Source organism: Bubalus bubalis, chromosome 5, assembly GCF_019923935.1.
Source record: "Bubalus bubalis isolate 160015118507 breed Murrah chromosome 5, NDDB_SH_1, whole genome shotgun sequence".
NCBI classification, from domain to species: domain Eukaryota; kingdom Metazoa; phylum Chordata; class Mammalia; order Artiodactyla; family Bovidae; genus Bubalus; species Bubalus bubalis.
Genome location: NC_059161.1, coordinates 10,127,794 through 10,145,040, shown reverse-complemented (window position 1 = coordinate 10,145,040; position 17,247 = coordinate 10,127,794). Strand labels below are relative to the sequence as shown.

Genomic DNA, 17,247 nt, shown 5'->3' with positions numbered 1-17,247 from the left:
AGTACCTTTTCAAATAATGTGCCCATTATGTTTTCATATGTACAGTAAATATAGTCACACTGTCCAAAAATCTGGAAACATCAGGAAAATATCCTATTTATTTCATTTTTTACATGTTAACAGTTAGATCCATTGCTTTAAATTTTACTTGAAAAGGTAACTTGAAGTTAAAAAAGAAGATATTGACTATATTATTTGCAAATGTAACTAACACATATTTATTCTGCTTCCCAATTTTACAGACACTCTGTACCCCAAAAAGTTTCCTTATATTCCTTGCTGGTCAATATTCTGCTGCTCTCAGAGGTAGCCACCATTCTGACTTAATCATCATATTTCTTCAAATATTCTTTCTATCTCTGTTAATTTACATATGCAGGAAAGGTAAATTGAACTAAAAAAGTCTTTGCAACTAGAGTTGCATTTTATCAATCTGATTATGAAATGTTTTAGATTCACTTACAACTTTCCTACTCCCTTTTTTCAAAAGATGAATTACTTAGAAATTTTCAACATTTTTACTTGCAAAGGATTTTGGTACAGTGTGTAGAACAAAGCTAATGGGAAATATGTAATGGAAGATTTGTCTTTTTAATAGAACCAAATGTTACTGAATTAACAGAAGCACACAAAATGTAGGAATCTCATTTTTATTAATAAAAATTATTTTTAAATACTTCCTATTATTGCCACACTGTATATTAAAAACTTTTTTACAGTGATAAGAAATTATGTGAATATTAAATTTTTAATTAGATTGCTTGTCTTTATTCTTACTCCCTGGTGGCTCAGGCAGTAAGCGTTCTGTTTACAATGTGGGAGACCTGGGTTTGATCCCTAGGTTGAGAAGATTCCCTGGAGAAGGAAATGGCAACCCTCTCCAGTACTCTTGCCTAGAAAATCACATGGATGGAGGAGCCTGGTGCAGGCTACTGTCCATGGGGTCACAAAGAGTCGGACACGACTGAGAGACTTCACTGATTCTTACTCTGAATCTATCCACAAAGGTCAACCACATATCTTCTGTCTGTTGAGTCACTGAGTCGTGTCTGACTTTTTGCAACCCAATGGACTGTAGCTCGCCAGGCCCCTCTGTCCATGGGATTCTCTAGGCAAGAATACTGGAGTTGGTTGCCATTGTATCCTCCAGGGGATCTTCCTGACCCAGGGATTGAACCCATGTCTCTTGCATCTGCAGTTGGATTCTTTACCACTGTGCCACCTGGGAAACGCCGTTTTCTCCATAGTTCTCATATTTCTGTTTTTGTCTTATCCATTCTATGTTCCCCATCGCCTTTCAACAGTATGACTGTATGATCTCTGAATTCTTTTTAAGTGGATGTGATTACTGAACTACTGAATGTAATCTGAATTATGGTGGAATTTCAAAGTGGGAGATAATATTTTCTATTGACTTTAATCCCTACACTTTCCAATGTTTTAATGTAGGGAATTATTTTGATGTAACACTTTTAATAAGGCCATCTCATTTGTAGATACATTGTGCTTCCTAATTTTCACCATTTCAACATCCTGTACTTTGTATTGGTATATTATCCACACTCTTTTAAGATTATTTCCTCCCTTCTTATTCTAGTCAAATAAATAGAGTATGTTATTTCACTTATCTTCTGTTTTCTATATAGAATAACCTCTGATTTTCTTGTTAAATAAAGGTGAAGAGTCCTCACAGATTATTGTCCAGATAGCACGTGCTTGTCTTTTATGACTTGGTATTAGATTAAAAAGCCTAAAATATTGTTTGGTGGTTTCTTTGCAGCCCCTCGGTTGGAAAACTTGAGATGCAGAGGAGGAGCAGTAGCTAAGGAGATCAGTGAAGCCATGAAGGTAACTACCTACTAAATTATAAGTGAATAACATGTGTAGCTAGGTATTTGCTTTCAGCATTCATATGTGTCTTAGTCTGTTGTAATAGGAATTCTCAGTAGTCTTTTAAATAGATCTTTAATGAAGTTATTAAATGACTGTAACATTCAGAATAATTACCATTTTTTAGGTACCTACTGTGTGCCAGTGTTATACCTGGCTTCTTTAAAGGTTGGGCTTCCCTGGTGACCCAAATGATAAAGAATCTGCCTGCAACGCAGGAGACCTGGGTTCCATCCCTGCATCGGGAAGATCCCCTGGAGAAGGGAATGGCTAGCCACTGCAGTATTTTTGCTTGGAGAATTCCATGGATGGAGGAGCCTGGCAGGCTATAGTCCATGGGGCTGCAAAGAGTTGGACACGACTGAACGATTAACACTTTAACTTAACTTTCTTTAAAGGTTGGTTATATTTTTTGAGTTCTGAGAGTTAGAAATCCATCAAACAATTTTGGATAATAACACTAACATTTAGTCAGCATTTATGAATTAGGCCCCGTCTAACTGTTTTACTTATATTGTATTACCTCATTTAATCCTTACTCTATCCCTCTGAGAGAAGTACTGCTACTTCCTTGTTTTACGGATAAGGAAACTAGAGGGGCTAAGTAGATTGCCCAAACAGATAATTGTGCCAGGATTTAAACCCTGGATGTTTAGCTCCAGAACATGTACTCTTAACCACTGTATTATACTGTATTGATGCAAATAATCAGTAAATAATATATAATAGGAATAGCAGAAGAGGTTTATTAGAGTCAAACCAAGGGCTATAGCCCAGGAAAGAGCTTCTCAGTAGCTTTGATGGGACTGCTCCAAAGTGGTAGGGGAGGAGCCAGTCTATATGAATTTTTTGGCTGGGGAAAAAAATGTTGTCAAGATTGCGACTTGGTAAAAGATTACTGCTAAGCGCGAAGAACAGATGTCTCAAGTTAATGATTTTAGTGTTTTTTTCTGTGTATGGGAAGGTGCAAGAATCTGGGGTCATTGAAATATGTCCTTAAATGTGCATCTTAACTATCTGGGAGCCTGTGTATCCAATCACAGAATGCTTCATCTTGGCTTTCCCTTCCTGAGTTCCCCTCGGGGCTCGCTGTCTTGGGTGACTGCAGTGGGTCGTGCCTTCGCCCTTTGTGTAACTGGGTGATGAGCACATTCTTTTCTTTCATGGTGAAAGCAGAGGTACGGGTATGCTTGACAGGCCGTAAGACAGGCTGTTTGAGTTAGCACACGGTTCAAACTAGATCATGTATAAACCAGAGTGACTTCCCCACACCTCAGTATGTGAAAGTTTCTTCCATCAACTGCATATCCAACTTGGAGTTTTAATATTATAATAATAAAATTGTCTATGTTCTTGACATGTATTCTGCCCAAACAAAAACATTTGGATTTCTAGTACATGAAAATTATTTTTAAACTCCTTCAGGATCTCCTCTGTTTTGATTACTTTCTGTAACCTTCTTTTGTGATGTGTTTTGATCCCATGATTTTCTGGTACTCACACTTCTCTCACAGCATGCTCTTAATCAGACGTTGGCGAACTGTGGCGGGCCAGGCTAAAACCCAGCCTGCCACCTGTTTTTGTAAATAAAATTGTTTTGGAACGGAGCCATGTACTTTCATCTACTTATTGTCTATGGCCTCTTTGGGGCTTCCCAGGTGGCACGGTGGTAAAGAATCTGCTTGCCAATGCAGGAGACACGGGTTCAATCCCTGGTTTTGGAAGATCCCTAGAGTAGGAAATGGCAACTCATTCCAGTATTTTTGGCTGGAAAATTCCATGGACAGAGGAACCTGGTGGGCTTCAGTCCAAGGGGTCGCAAAGAGTGGGATGTGACTGAGCATGTATGCCTGCATGGCCTCTTAACACTAGAACAGGAGAGTTGAATAATTGTGACAAATGTAAAGACCCTCACAGCCTAAAATGTTTATTCTATGGGCCTTTATAGGAAAAATGCGCTGATCCATCCTCTAAGATTTCTAAAATTGCACTATCCTAAAATACAGAATTACAGACATTAGATTTTTTAACTCTGAAATTCTGTTACCTCCTCTGTGGGTATGTGTGGGTGTGGGTGGGTGGGTGGGGGTGTGTGTGTGTGTGTGTGTGTTTTAATCTTTTCACCTTGCTGTGAGGCATGTGGGATCTTAGTTCCCCTACTAGGGATCGAACCTGCACCTCCTGCATTGGAAGGACAAACTCTTAACCACTGAACTGCCAGGGAAGTCCCCGTTACCTCCTGTTTTACTAGAGTTTTATTTTACTACTAGGCATTATAAAATAGGAATAGAATACATCTTTTTAGCTTTAGCTTTTTGTTAAAATTCCTCAGCTAAAATTGGTATTTTAAAGTAATATCGATTATCTATGACCTAAAAGTAAGGTTTTAGAAAAAGGCTTGACCTGAACAGTTTAAATACTTGAGTATTGTACTTATCTCTGTGTGTTTGTGTTTCAGCCTGAGATTAATGTTAAGTATTACCGTTGTTTGTTTTTTAAGTCCTTACCTGCATTAATTGAACAAGGAGATGGATTTTCCCAAGTGTTAAAGATGCAGCCTATTATCCAGCTCCAGAGAGTCCACCAGGAAGTCTTTTCCAGTTGCTGTAGGAAACCAGATGTTAAACCCGAGAGCTTTATAGCACAAATAGAAACCACACCAGCAGAGACTTCTACTAGGACAGCTACTGACTTGGTACTGAGAAGAAAGCGAACTAAAGACTGCCCCCAGAGAAAATGGTATCCGTTGCGGCCAAAGAGAATTAATCTTGATACATAAGCCCTTTTTGTTCATCTTAAGAGGTGAAATTAGGCACTGTCAACATTTAGATTACAGCCTAATGCCTGGACAAGACTTTGTTTAAACAGCAGATAACTATTGATTCCTTAATACAAATATAGTAACGCTATGTTGGGGTGTGATATAATATTTTCGTCTGTAGTCCATGAAAAGCATATTGTTTGAATATTGGCACAAAGCCTGTCAACAGTCATTAAGAGTACAAACTTTTACTGTCCTTAAATACCATCAGCACTTGGCTGCCTTACAGCTTTTGTGGAATTGCAGAAGTAACATATTCCACTGCGTTTCCCAGATATACGTCTTTGTTTAAAAAAGAGCTGTAACAGTTATCTTTATTTAAGGGCTGAAAGTCATCATCATTTCTGCACAGTAGCAGATACAGTTGTTTTCTTGGGTACCTCCCCCAAGGCAGTTTGATTTATCAAATTAACATGCAGATGACAAGACTGGCTTTGACTTTGTTACACTAAGTTCCACTAATTTGAATTTGTGGGATTAATTTTAGAATTTTTTTGGTTTTGTTTTGTAAGACAAAGAAGATGATTATTTGTGTAAGAATTTCTCTTAGAAATAAAACTTGCTATGTAGCTGGCGTTTCTTACCCACACTTTTGCTTTTCATAGATTAACTTTTAAACATAAGTTGACTGGGAACTAATTATTTCTTTTCAGGATTTCTCATTATTTTTTGTAGATGAATCCAGTTCAAAAATATATATCAGATTAATACATTAAACATTACTGTGGAAGAAATACAGATGCAATCATATTGAACTATTTTACATTTGAGAATGTTTACATATCAAGTATATAATGATTGGTAGAAAGAAGTCTGAGAAAGCAGTATTGCCTATACTTCTAAACATTTAAGTAGAGTTTCTCTAGCTCTTATTGTTTCTCTTATTCACATTAATACAATGTAGCCAGGGCCATCTAGTTTGCCAGCTGTTTTCTTACAAACGATTATATACCTTCATTCCTTTACAGAGGAATTTACTAATCACGAGGTTGGAAAATAATGTACTTCTCTTGTTCATTATGTGTTAATAATCATGAATAAGAAAGTCTGTCTCAGTGAAGAAAACTTACAAAGCTACTTTATTGCATTCTGAATTTGAGTGTTAACAACTTGAGATCTGTATATTTGTATGCAATAGTGTGTTTTTATTAAAATAATGTACAAAGACTGCAGCCTTGATCCTGTGTATTTTTAAGACTTGTCTCAGGCCTTCTGGAGCTCAGCTTTAGTTGGATGGTAGGTCAACACCTTGCACATAACTAAATTTCACTGTAAAACTGGAGTCTACAGAATATTGCTATACTAATGTCGTGCTTTTTCATAGTATCAGTACAAAAGTCTATGAATAGTTTCACTCAAAGGCATGCAAACAAAAGATTTATTGTTAATTCTCCTAGATTAGATAACTGAATTGTGTTTCTGTTAAAAAAGTCTTCTTTTTAAGAAATTCATATTGAGATACATGGAGTCTAATAACTTGATGTTTTAGGTTTGTTTGCAATATGTGAGCCAAGAAAAAAGGAGAGGAATAGATGAAGTGAGTATGGAAAAAATCTTGATAATGTTGGATCTGTGTGAAACTATAATCTTTCTACTCCTGGGTCTGGAAATTTTTATAATTAAAAAGTTTGTTCTTTTTAAAGCCCTCAGACAAACAGCTGAAACTTGAAATCTTTTAGAGGGCTCTAAGTGTTACTCCACAGTTATAGCAGAGTTCCAAATGAAATACCATTAGGAAAGAAAATATATTAGCATTATTAACTAAGGTAAACATGGCTGATATCAGTAATTTATTATCGATAAGTATTTTTAAGAAGAGAGATGGAGGGACTTCCTGGTGGTCCAGTGGCTAAGACTCAGGCACTCCCAGTATAGGGGCTGAGGCTTGATCCCTGGTCAGGGAGCTAGATCCCACATGCTGAAATGAAAAAGATCCAGCATGCTGCAGCTAAGACCTGGTGCAGCCAAATATTTTTAAAAAAAGAGAAATTGAATTTCTGCATAGACTGAGAAACTAGCTAGCCAAGGTGATGAAAAGTCAAAAAGTCTGTAGTTGCAAGAAATATTGAAGGAAAAAATAGAAAATCAAATAGTCACATACCTATGGTAAAAAGAAGGCCAGATTGGATGGAGTCTTAAATTTCCTTTCAACAAAAACCAAAGTCAGACAAAGAAGCAAATCACAGGAAGGTCAAATCCAGTTTCAAGGGACAGAGAACATTTAAAGCAGCTGGTTTCTGAAAACACTGAAGGAATATCTGTGTTTTCCAAACATCAGGCATTAGAAACTGTATTAGTCAGCTTGAGTTGCTGTAACAGAATACCACAGACTGGGTGACTTAAACAACAGAAATTTAATTTCTCACAGTTCTGGAGATTTGAAGCCCACAATCAAGGCAAATTCAGTTTCTGTTCCTTCATGCATGCATTGGTGGTTGGGGTGGTATTGGTGTCTTTTCTTTTAAGAACATTAATCCTGTTAGAAAGCTACACCTATGACCTTATTTAACCTTAATTACTTCCTTAGAGGTCCTGTCTCCAAATACAGCCACACTTGGGGCAGGATTATGGGCTTCCCTGGTGGTTCAGACAGTAAAGAATCCACCTGCAATGCAGGAGACCTGGGTTCAGTCCCTGGATTGGGAAGATCCCCTGGAGAAGGGAACGGCTGCCCACTCCAGTATTCTGGGCTGGAGAATTCGTCCATGGGGTCGCAAAGAATTGGATATGACTGAGCGACTTTCACTTTAGAGCTTCAACATATGGATTTTGAGGGGACTCAAACGTTTGGTCCATAACACTGGACAACAGAAATCTTTCCCTCTACCTCTTTCCTTGGGCCTTCATGGCTTGGGCTGCGTAGAGAACAAAGTCAATGAAATCAAACTTTTACTTCGCTTCAGAATGCAGCTGTCTGTAAAACTGAGCTTGTCTGACTTCTGTTGAAGGCCTTCGTTTTCCCCTATATACCTTCATTTATTAATTAAGCCACTCAACAGATACCTGGTAGTCACTACTTAGTTCAAAAGTCAGGTTCAGAGCATAGTTTCTGAGCCAGATCGCCTGGATTCAGATATCTGTTCTACTGTTATTATATAGAATTGAGCAGGATACCTCTGTATCACAGTGTTCTCATATATAACATGGGGATGACAATAATACCCACCTTATAGTGTTGTTATGAGAAGTGAGTTCATAATATAAAGTCTTTAGTACTTGGCACATAGTATACATAGCATTCCACAAGCGTTACTATTATTTGGTTTGTCAAAAAAGGAAGTGAAAACACTCAAGGGATAAAACTTCAAGAGTCTCATATTCCAGTGAGGAAAACAATGATCATGCAATGCAGCAAATCATAGATGTATGTGGGGGGACTTTGGTGAGAAGCCATGGAAGTCTTTGTGGAGGAGGTGACATTTGAGCAGTCTTGAGGGAGGAAGATTCCCAGCAGCGTGAGAGAATTCAACAGGGCAGGTGGCTGAGCGGGAGCACTGTGCACAGGAGGACCCCCAGGTAAGTCTCTCTGTGTGGGTCTTGTCTAAAGAGGCTTGCTACAGGTGAACCTGAAGAGAGAAGCAGGAACAACTTTTAAGAATTTTGTCCTCCTCAGAATTGGTGGTGAGGCGCCATTAGTGTCAACACAGGAGGGGCCAGGAGGTGGAAGATCCACTGAATCAGTGGTCCCTCTTTTGTGGCATTTACCCCAAAATAGCAAGAACAAGAAAGAAAAACAGACTCATCTTTTGAGGAAAGCAGGAGGTAGGTTGCCCCAAACCATAGCAGATGAAGAAGGAAAGTGTATGGAGGAAAGAGAAATGGATTAACAAGTCAGAGGGATATCAAACCTAATTGTCTGCAGAGTGATACATTGATAAGGGAAACCCAATTCCGCCCCACCCCCACCCCCAGAATCACTTGACAGTTGAATGGAGGACACCACAGAGACAGGTGAGATGGAGGAGCCTGAAAATGAGGTGGTGACTTATCCCCTTCACTCACCGTTGGTAATTATGCCAAAGGAGTTTGTCTTCTGAAAAACTGAAATAAAGACCTGGAGAGAAGAGTGAAACCCAGAACAAAAAATGGGCAAAGTGAAGTTCCGTACTGGAGTGGTAAGACTTGAAGGTCCAGAATACTGGCAGCCTCACACATCTTAGCTGGGCCTTCTTTAGAGAAACTGAAAAACCCCCAGAGAAAAGAGCTCCAGACAATGATATTTGCAGGTCCCAAGCCGCATTTCCAGCTGACCAGTCCAATTGCTGTACTGTGGAGCCATTTTGTCTCTTAAGACCCATCCACACAGGGCTTCCAGAAACATTTTTGTATATATTTTACTCTCTGAAATGAATAGAGAGTTCCCTTGCAGTTCAGCGGTTGTGACTTGACACTTTTCACTGCCAGGACCCGGGTTTGATTCCTGGTTGGGGAACTAAGATCCCGCAACCTGCAGTGTGGAAAAAGAACAGGAAGCAACCCAAATATCCATTAATAGTAAAAAAACAAGTTGTGGCATATACACATAATGAAATACACAGGAATTTTAAACTGAAATTACTGATACATGTACAGTAAGTCCCCTACACATGAACAAGTTCCCTTCTGAGAGCACGTTTGAAAGTCCAATATGTTCATAAGACCAACAAAGTCAGCCTGGTACCCAACTAAGGCAATTGGTTATCAAGTACTATTCTGTAGTCGGTTTATAATACTTTAATACCAAAAATACATAACAGACAAAAACCATTTTAAGTCTTCCAGTACCTAGAAAAGTCCAGTCATACAGTATAACAGCTGGCATATAGGGACTGGCATCGAGGAACAGGCAAGAAAAGTCCCTAACTGGAGAGGGGAGAAGAGGAGGGAGACGGTGGAGCTGAAGGATCCACGACAGCAGAGGTGGAGGGTGAACTTCAATTTCACTCATACTTGACATTGATGGAACACACGTTTGCATCCTTGAAAGTTCGTATGTAGGGGACTTAACTGTAATATGGATAAATCCCAAAGACATTATATTGAATGAAAGAAGCCAGGCTCGAAAGAGTACATACCATTTGTGGAAATTACAGAAGAGGCGAAATGCATCTATGGTGGTTGCCTGTGGGGAGAGAGGAGACACTAACTGAGAATGAGCACAGGCAAGCTTTTTGGGTGACGGAAATGTTCTATATATTGATCTCAGTGGTGCTTATATTGCTGTATACATATGTAAAGTTTCATTGAGCTATGCACTTTAAATGTCTTCATTTTATTTTATATAAGTTTTATTTTAAAAAATAATAAGCACTCAAGTGGAAATTCACCAGACATGTGAAGGAAGCCTCCAAATGCAGAGACCAAAAGACTGTAGGTCCCACGAAGGCAGGAACCTTTGTTCTGATGTACCAAAGCTAGTGCCTGCGGGCACAAGGTGGTTTCTCAATGCATACTGGTTAACGGAAAACAAGAACACAAAAACCAAAGGGAAATTAGGATCCCCAAACAAACAAACAAACAAACCCAGACAAATACATGGCAGAGTTACAAAATAATTACTGCTTTCCCAGAGATGAGAAGAGACTGCTTCCATTAAGAAAATTCCAGTAAAGAATTTAGTAAACAAGAAAGAGTTCTCAAAAGTTAAAAGTTGAAGTGTAAATGGTGAAATAAATTCAGGATGAGGGCTGTAAGATAATATGAGTATTTCCCAAAAGTAAAACAAAAAGACTAGGAGATAGCAAATTAGGAAGAAAAAGTAAGAATAAAGAGAATAAATTCAGAGAGCCAATGTCTAGTTGATCAGTTAGTCTAGTTCAGTCACTCAGTCGTGTCTGACTCTGCGACCCCATGAATTGCAGCATGCCAGGCCTCCCTGTCCATCAGCAACTCCTGGAGTTCACTCAAACTCATGTCCATCGAGTAGGTGATGCCATCCAGCCATCTCATCCTCTGTCGTCCCCTTCTCCTCCTGCCCCCAATCCCTCCCAGCATCAGAGCCTTTTCCAATGAGTCAACTCTTCGCATGAGGTGGCCAAAGTATTGGAGTTTCAGCTTTAGCATCAGTCCTTTCAAAGAACACCCAGGACTGATCTCCTTTAGGATGGACTGGTTGGATCTCCTTGCAGTCCAAGGGACTCTCAAGAGTCTTCTCCAACACCCCAGTTCAAAAGCATCAATTCTTTGGCACTCAGCTTTCTTCATAGTCCAACTCTCACGTCCATACATGACTACTGGAAAAACCATAGCCTTGACTAGATGGACCTTTGCTGGCAAAGTAATGTCTGCTTTTGCATAAGCTATCTAGGTCAGTCATAACTTTCCTTCCAAGGAGTAAGCATCTTTTAATTTCATGGCTGCAGTCATCATCTGCAGTGATTTTGGAGCCCCAAAAAATAGTCTGACACTGTTTCCACTGTTTCCCCATCTATTTGCCATGAAGTGATGGGACCAGATGCCATGATCTTCATTTTCTGAATGTTGAGCTTTAAGCCAACTTTTGCACTCTCCTCTTTCACCTTCATCAAGAGGCTTTTGAGTTCCTCTTCACTTTCTGCCATAAGGGTGGTGTCATCTGCATATCTGAGGTTATTGATATTTCTCCCAGTGATCTTGATTCCAGCTTGTGCTTCTTCCAGCCCAGCGTTTCTCATGATGTACTCTTCATAGAAGTTAAATAAGCAGGGTGACAATATACAGCCTTGACGTACTCCTTTTCCTATTTGGAACCAGTCTGTTGTTCCATGTCCAGTTCTAACTGTTGCTTCCTGACATGCATATAGGTTTCTCAAAAAGCAGGTCAGGTGGTCTGGTATTCCTATCTCTTTCAGAATTTTCCACAGTTTATTGTGATCCACACAGTCAAAGGCTTTGGCATAGTCAATAAAGCAGAAATAGATGTTTTTCTGGAACTCTCTTGCTTTTTCCATGATCCAGCGGGTGTTTGCAACTTGATCTCTGGTTCCTCTGCCTTTTCTAAAACCAGCTTGAACATCTGGAAGTTCACAGCTCACGTATTGCTGAAGTATGGCTTGGAAATTTTTGAGTATTACTTTACTAGCATGTGAGATGAGTGCAATTGTGTGGTAGATTGAGCATTCTTTGGCATTGCCTTTCTTTGGGATTGGAATGAAGACTGACCTTTTCCAGTCCTGTGGCCACTGCTGAGTTTTCCAAATTTGCTGGCATACTGAGCACTTTCACAGCATCATCTTTCAGGATTTGAAATAGCTCAACTGGAATTCCATCACCTCCACTAGCTTTGTTCGTAGTGATGCTTTCTAAGGCCCACTTGATTTCACATTTCAGGATGTCTGGCTCTATGTGAGTGATCACACTATCGTGATTATCTGGGTCATGAAGATCTTTTTTGTACAGTTCTGTGTATTCTTGCCATCTCTTCTTAATATCTTCTGCTTCTGTTAGGTCCATACCATTTCTGTCCTTTATCGAGCCCATCTTTGCATGAAATGTTCCCTTGGTATCTCTAATTTTCTTGAAGAGATCTCTAGTCTTTCCCATTCTGTTGTTTTCCTCTATTTCTTTGCATTGATTGGTGAGGAAGGCTTTCTTATCTCTCCTTGCTATTCTTTGAAACTCTGCATTCAGATGCTTATATCTTTCCTTTCCTCCTTTGCTTTTCGCTTCTCTTCTTTTCACAGCTATTTGTAAGGCCTCCCCAGACAGCCATTTTGCTTTTTTGCATTTCTTTTCCATGAGGATGGTCTTGATCCCTGTCTCCTGTACAATGTCACGGACCTCTGTTCATAGTTCATCAGGCACTTTATCTATCAGATCTAGGCCCTTAAATCTATTTCCCACTTGCACTGTATAATCATAAGGAATTTGATTTAGGTCATACCTGAATGGTATGATAATTGATAGCCATTCCAGAAATAAAGGGCAGAGAAAACCGAGTTAAAATTATCAAAGAGATGATACAGTTACCATATGATGCAGCAGTTCAATTCTGAGGTCAAAACCTGAGAGAATGAAAGGCATGTCTATGTAATAACGTGTGAATGAATGTTTATAGTAGCAAATCAAATGTCTATCAACTGAAAAATGAATAAATAAAACGTGGTATATCCACTTGATGTAATATTATTTGGCAATAAGAGGTACGGTGCATGTTACAACGTGGATGAAATTTGAAAACATGCTAAGTGATAAGTCACTTATACGATTGTCTTTGGTATGATCCCATTTATATGAAATGGCATAACAGGCAAATCTGTAGAAACAGAAAATAGATTAGTGGTTGCCCAGGGCTAGATTGAGAGGGTAGGAAGAATGGGGAGTGATCACTAATGGGTATGAGGTTCCTCTCAGGGGTGATGACAATGTTCTAAAATTGATCGTGGTGATGGTTTTTTGGTGAATATACTAAAACGCATTGAACTGTACACTTTAAGTGGGTGAATTGTATGGCTTGTGAAGTATATCTCAATTTTAAAAGACAGTAAAGAAAGAAGAATAATGCAAAAACAAACAAACAAACAAAAAAAACATTTTCACATCCCAAGACTCCAGAAGATAAAACCTGAGTATTCAACCCAAGGAATGCAAAAACAAACTCATGTCTACCATGGAAGATTACTGAGAAATGCTGGATAAAGAGAAATTCCTAAAAGCTTCCACGAGAGGAAAAGACTATGAAGAAAAGGGAATTGGAATGGCATCAAATCACCGAATAAGAATCCTGGAAGCAATGCGATTTGGAAATTCTTGGTATAAATGATTTGAAACCTAGGGATCCATACCCAGTCAAATAATCAAGTGTGAGGTTAGCCAAAAACCATTCTCAGACATGCAAAATCTTTTTAAAAAATTATCTCCAAAGCATCTTTTTTGGGGACACTTCTAGAGCATGTGCTCCACTACAAAGAATAAACCAAAAAAGCCCATGGGTCTAGGAAAGAGAGTCTCCGAGATTGCGGCAAATTCAATTCCACAGGACACAGTTCAGTAGATCTGAAGAAGAGTGCAGTCAGGTTAGGGTGGAATATGAACACGTAAGACTCCAAAAGAGACACTATCGGGAGGAGAAAATATAACCGACAGCTTGGAAAATTATATAGAGGAGATATTTTATAGTATTTGGATGTTCAAAGAAACATGTCAAAATACCAGGAAATTATTCACCACAATAAAAGCAGAAAATTGTACAAGGAAAGAAATGTAATCATAGTTGGCTATACAGTGATACTTACAAAGACATAATAATGAGCACCCCAAATCTGAATTAAGTAAAAAATTGAGACAGTTATATTGGGAGGGCAAGAAGATTAGAAATTAATAACGAGTACAGCACAAGTACTGGACGTCAGAATAGACAGTGGTCAAAGCACCGGAGTAGGGACTCTGGAGGCCCCTGCAGCTCCTGGGTCCTGGGAAAGTCCAGGGTTTCCCAGGACAGGAACTGGAGCATCCGGGGTGACAAGGATGGGATGCTGAGAAAGCTCCTGTACCAACCAGTATACCAGGAGTACTTTGCAGTATTGAAACAACTCAGATAGTTTCCACTCTGACCATCTGAATATCAACCACGAAGTGGGAATGTTGGGGAGTGAAGTCTTTGCCACAACTGAAAGGAAATGCAAAGTGTCTGAAATAGCTGACTCCAGAGATACAAGATGGATATTATTCAGTAAATGCCAGAAGAACGCAGCTAAGAGAATGGAAAGCGGTTACCTTTGTGGATGAATCTAGGTGGGAAAAGTGGGCCGAGGGACTGATATTTTTTGGTATAAGTTTTGCAGATTTGATTCTTTAAATTATATGCATTTAATACTTGCATAAAATATATTTGATTTTTAAATGATTTTAAAACTGCAACACAAATGCAAGTGAATATGAGTTATCTTCGCCACTATCTTCTCTTCATATTATTGAAAATTAAGAAATAAATTGTACTTCAGGGGTTTCTTTCAGTTGTTTCAGTTCCATTATGTCAGTATATTTCAGATAAGATTCTGTTTTTAGCTGAGAGTTTTAGTTTTGGATTCTTTGAAGTTTTTTTTTTTTTTTTTTCTCCCCCTGACCATTTGTTTTGCAAATAGATTCTATTATCAAGTCTCTATGTACAAAAATGAAGAAAAAAACAATCTTTCTAGATAACCACTAAAAGGTTACTGGGTATTTTACATGAAATGATTTGGGGAAATTAATACTATATTCATTTGAAGCCTCAAGTTCAAGGAGTCCTCCTATAATTCATTGCTGTATCTCTTAAGTTGTTTGTAGCCTGTTGCCCTCTACTACTATTAGCTGAGTGAATGAATGATTTCACACTGCAAATTTCTAACTTGTCAGTTTCTCTAGATCACAATCACAGGCATTAATAACTTGTGGTATTCATATTCTTTTTTAAATGACTTTAAAAGATAGTCTTACTATCGCAGGAGGCAGAGGAGTATGGTGGGGAGTCGGTGAGTGGCTGGGGAATTTAAAGTCCTGAGGGCAAGTCACTGGGAAACTCCCCTGAATTTGAACTCTGGAGTCTTCATGCTACTACTGTTGAAGTGTAGTCCCTGTATCCCTGGGAGTGTCAGAGCAGAGGAAGGCATTCACACCCCTCAGACTCACTCCCTGGTGCTTGCTGTTCGGTCGCTCAGTCGTGTCTGATGCTCTGTGACCCCGTGGACTGCAGCACGCCAGGTGTCCCTGTCTTTCACTGTCTCCCAAAGTTTGCTCAGACTCACGTCCATTGAGTTGGTGATGCCATCCAACCATCTCATCCTCTGTTGCCCATTCTCCTGCCCTCAATCCTTCCCAGCATCAGGGTCTTTTCCAATGAATTGGTTCTTTGAATCAGGTGGCCAAAGTAATGGAGCTTCAGCTTCAGCATCAGTCCTTCCAGTGAATATTCAGGACTGATCTCCTTTAGGATGGACTGGTTGGATCTCCTTGCAGTCCAAGGGACTCTCAAGAGTCTTCTCCAACACCATAGTTCGAAAGCATCAACTCTTCAGCCCTCAGCCTTCTTTGTGGTCCAACTCGCACATGCATACACGACTACTGGGAAAACCATAGTTGTGACTATATGGACCTGGGTTGGCAAAGTGATGTCTCTGCTTTTTAATACGCTGACTAGGTTTGTCATGGCTTTCCTTCCAAGGAACAAGTGTCTTTTAATTTAGCAGATATATTTGCCCTCTGGTCCTCTTTTCCTTTGGCTACAGTCCTTTGACTTCCAGGTGGCCTGGGTAAGAAAACCTGGCTCCTCTGGGTCCCTTGCTCCAGCTGATATTGAACTAGTGAAGGCTCAGGCTGTCTGTATTATCACTTGGACTAGCTTCATTTCAGAGAATGGTTCCCATGGCTTTGGGCTCATACCTAGTCATGGATTTTAAGGACTCCTCTGTGGCCCACATATGTGGCTCTGTGGCCCACATCTTCTGCCATGATGGCACTGGAGCTAACTGTCCATCTCTGCCCCTTGCATTACCTGGATGGGACTCCCCTTCACCAGTCCGTAAGTATCTGAGACTTGGACATTTCATTCTTTTGGTTCCTTCTGACTCTTCTGAGGTTTAGTTCCTCCAAGAAGCAACCGGGGGTTATCCTACCCCTTCAGGGCTCTTGCTGCCTACATCATACCAATAGCCCTGGGTTCTCCCATCCCTGCCCTTTGCAGCACCAGCTGGTTCAGTGACTTTTCCCGGGTTAGACTTCCTTTGTTCCTACATTTAAAGAAGAAATATTTATTTAATGTATTTATGTGGCTGTGTCGGGTCTTAGTGGCGGCATGCAGGATCTTTTTCGTTGGGGTATACGGACTCTTTAGTTGTAACGTGTGAACTTAGTTGCCCCGAGGCACGTGGGATCTTAGTTCCCCCTCCAGGGATGGAACCTGCGTCCCCTGCATTGCAAGGGGACGTGCTTAACCACTGGACCACCGGGGAAGTCCCCTGTTCCTATATTTGAATCTCCTTTTCTTTTGAGTCATTTAACACCTAAGCATCTCCACCATAGGAGAAGGTGGGAAAGAAGAGTAGAAAGGAGGCTTTGACTTGTATATCTTGCTTCATTTCCTCCCCTGTTGAAAAGAACGTGGTGGGAAGAAGGTTCAAATAAGTGTGGGTATGTATTCTCTCTGATTTATCATACTCTACATATGTCTGCCAACCTCTGATCTTTTGAGGGTGTGTATGGACATTAGAAAATGAATGGTGGGTAGAATAATATTAATAACATCTGACCAGTTTGTAGGACACCTCGGGGCCAGGTCCCACACATTCCATTTCCAGAGCCTTGTGAGCTTTCCCAATCACATTCCAAACAATATTTTAAAATCACTTTTTATAATCACACCTCCTTTTAGCCTACAAATACTCAGTGAATCCAAATGCTGTGCTAAGGTGTATAGCTACACACGTGTAAACAAGGCACAGACCCTGCCCACAAGCAATCTGCCTTTGGTTCCCAGAGACATCAGTGGCAGCCAGAAATTCATTAAAGTGAAAAAAGAGAGCAGAAGGAAAGGGGCCCCCAAGTTTGGGGGCAAAATTGTACTGCTGCTGGGTTCCAGACTCCCAGAGCGAAGATGAAAGTAA

The 17,247-nt window shown here is 39.8% G+C and overlaps 1 protein-coding gene across 4 annotated transcripts in view; it reads left to right on the top strand.

Moving 5' to 3' along the window:
- Positions 1-17,247, top strand: part of NSL1 (NSL1 component of MIS12 kinetochore complex) — a 70,098-nt gene that overhangs the window by 30,512 nt on the left and 22,339 nt on the right. For 2 of the 4 annotated variants that reach the window (XM_025285444.3, XM_025285443.2), the window contains exon 5: positions 1,781-1,848. In XM_025285444.3, coding sequence (XP_025141229.2) covers positions 1,781-1,848 — 68 coding nt within the window. Of the gene's footprint in view, positions 1-1,780; positions 1,849-2,017; positions 3,952-4,390; positions 5,884-17,247 lie in introns of those variants that run through there. The other 2 variants (XM_006054049.3, XM_044942691.1) reach the window with 2 other exon arrangements.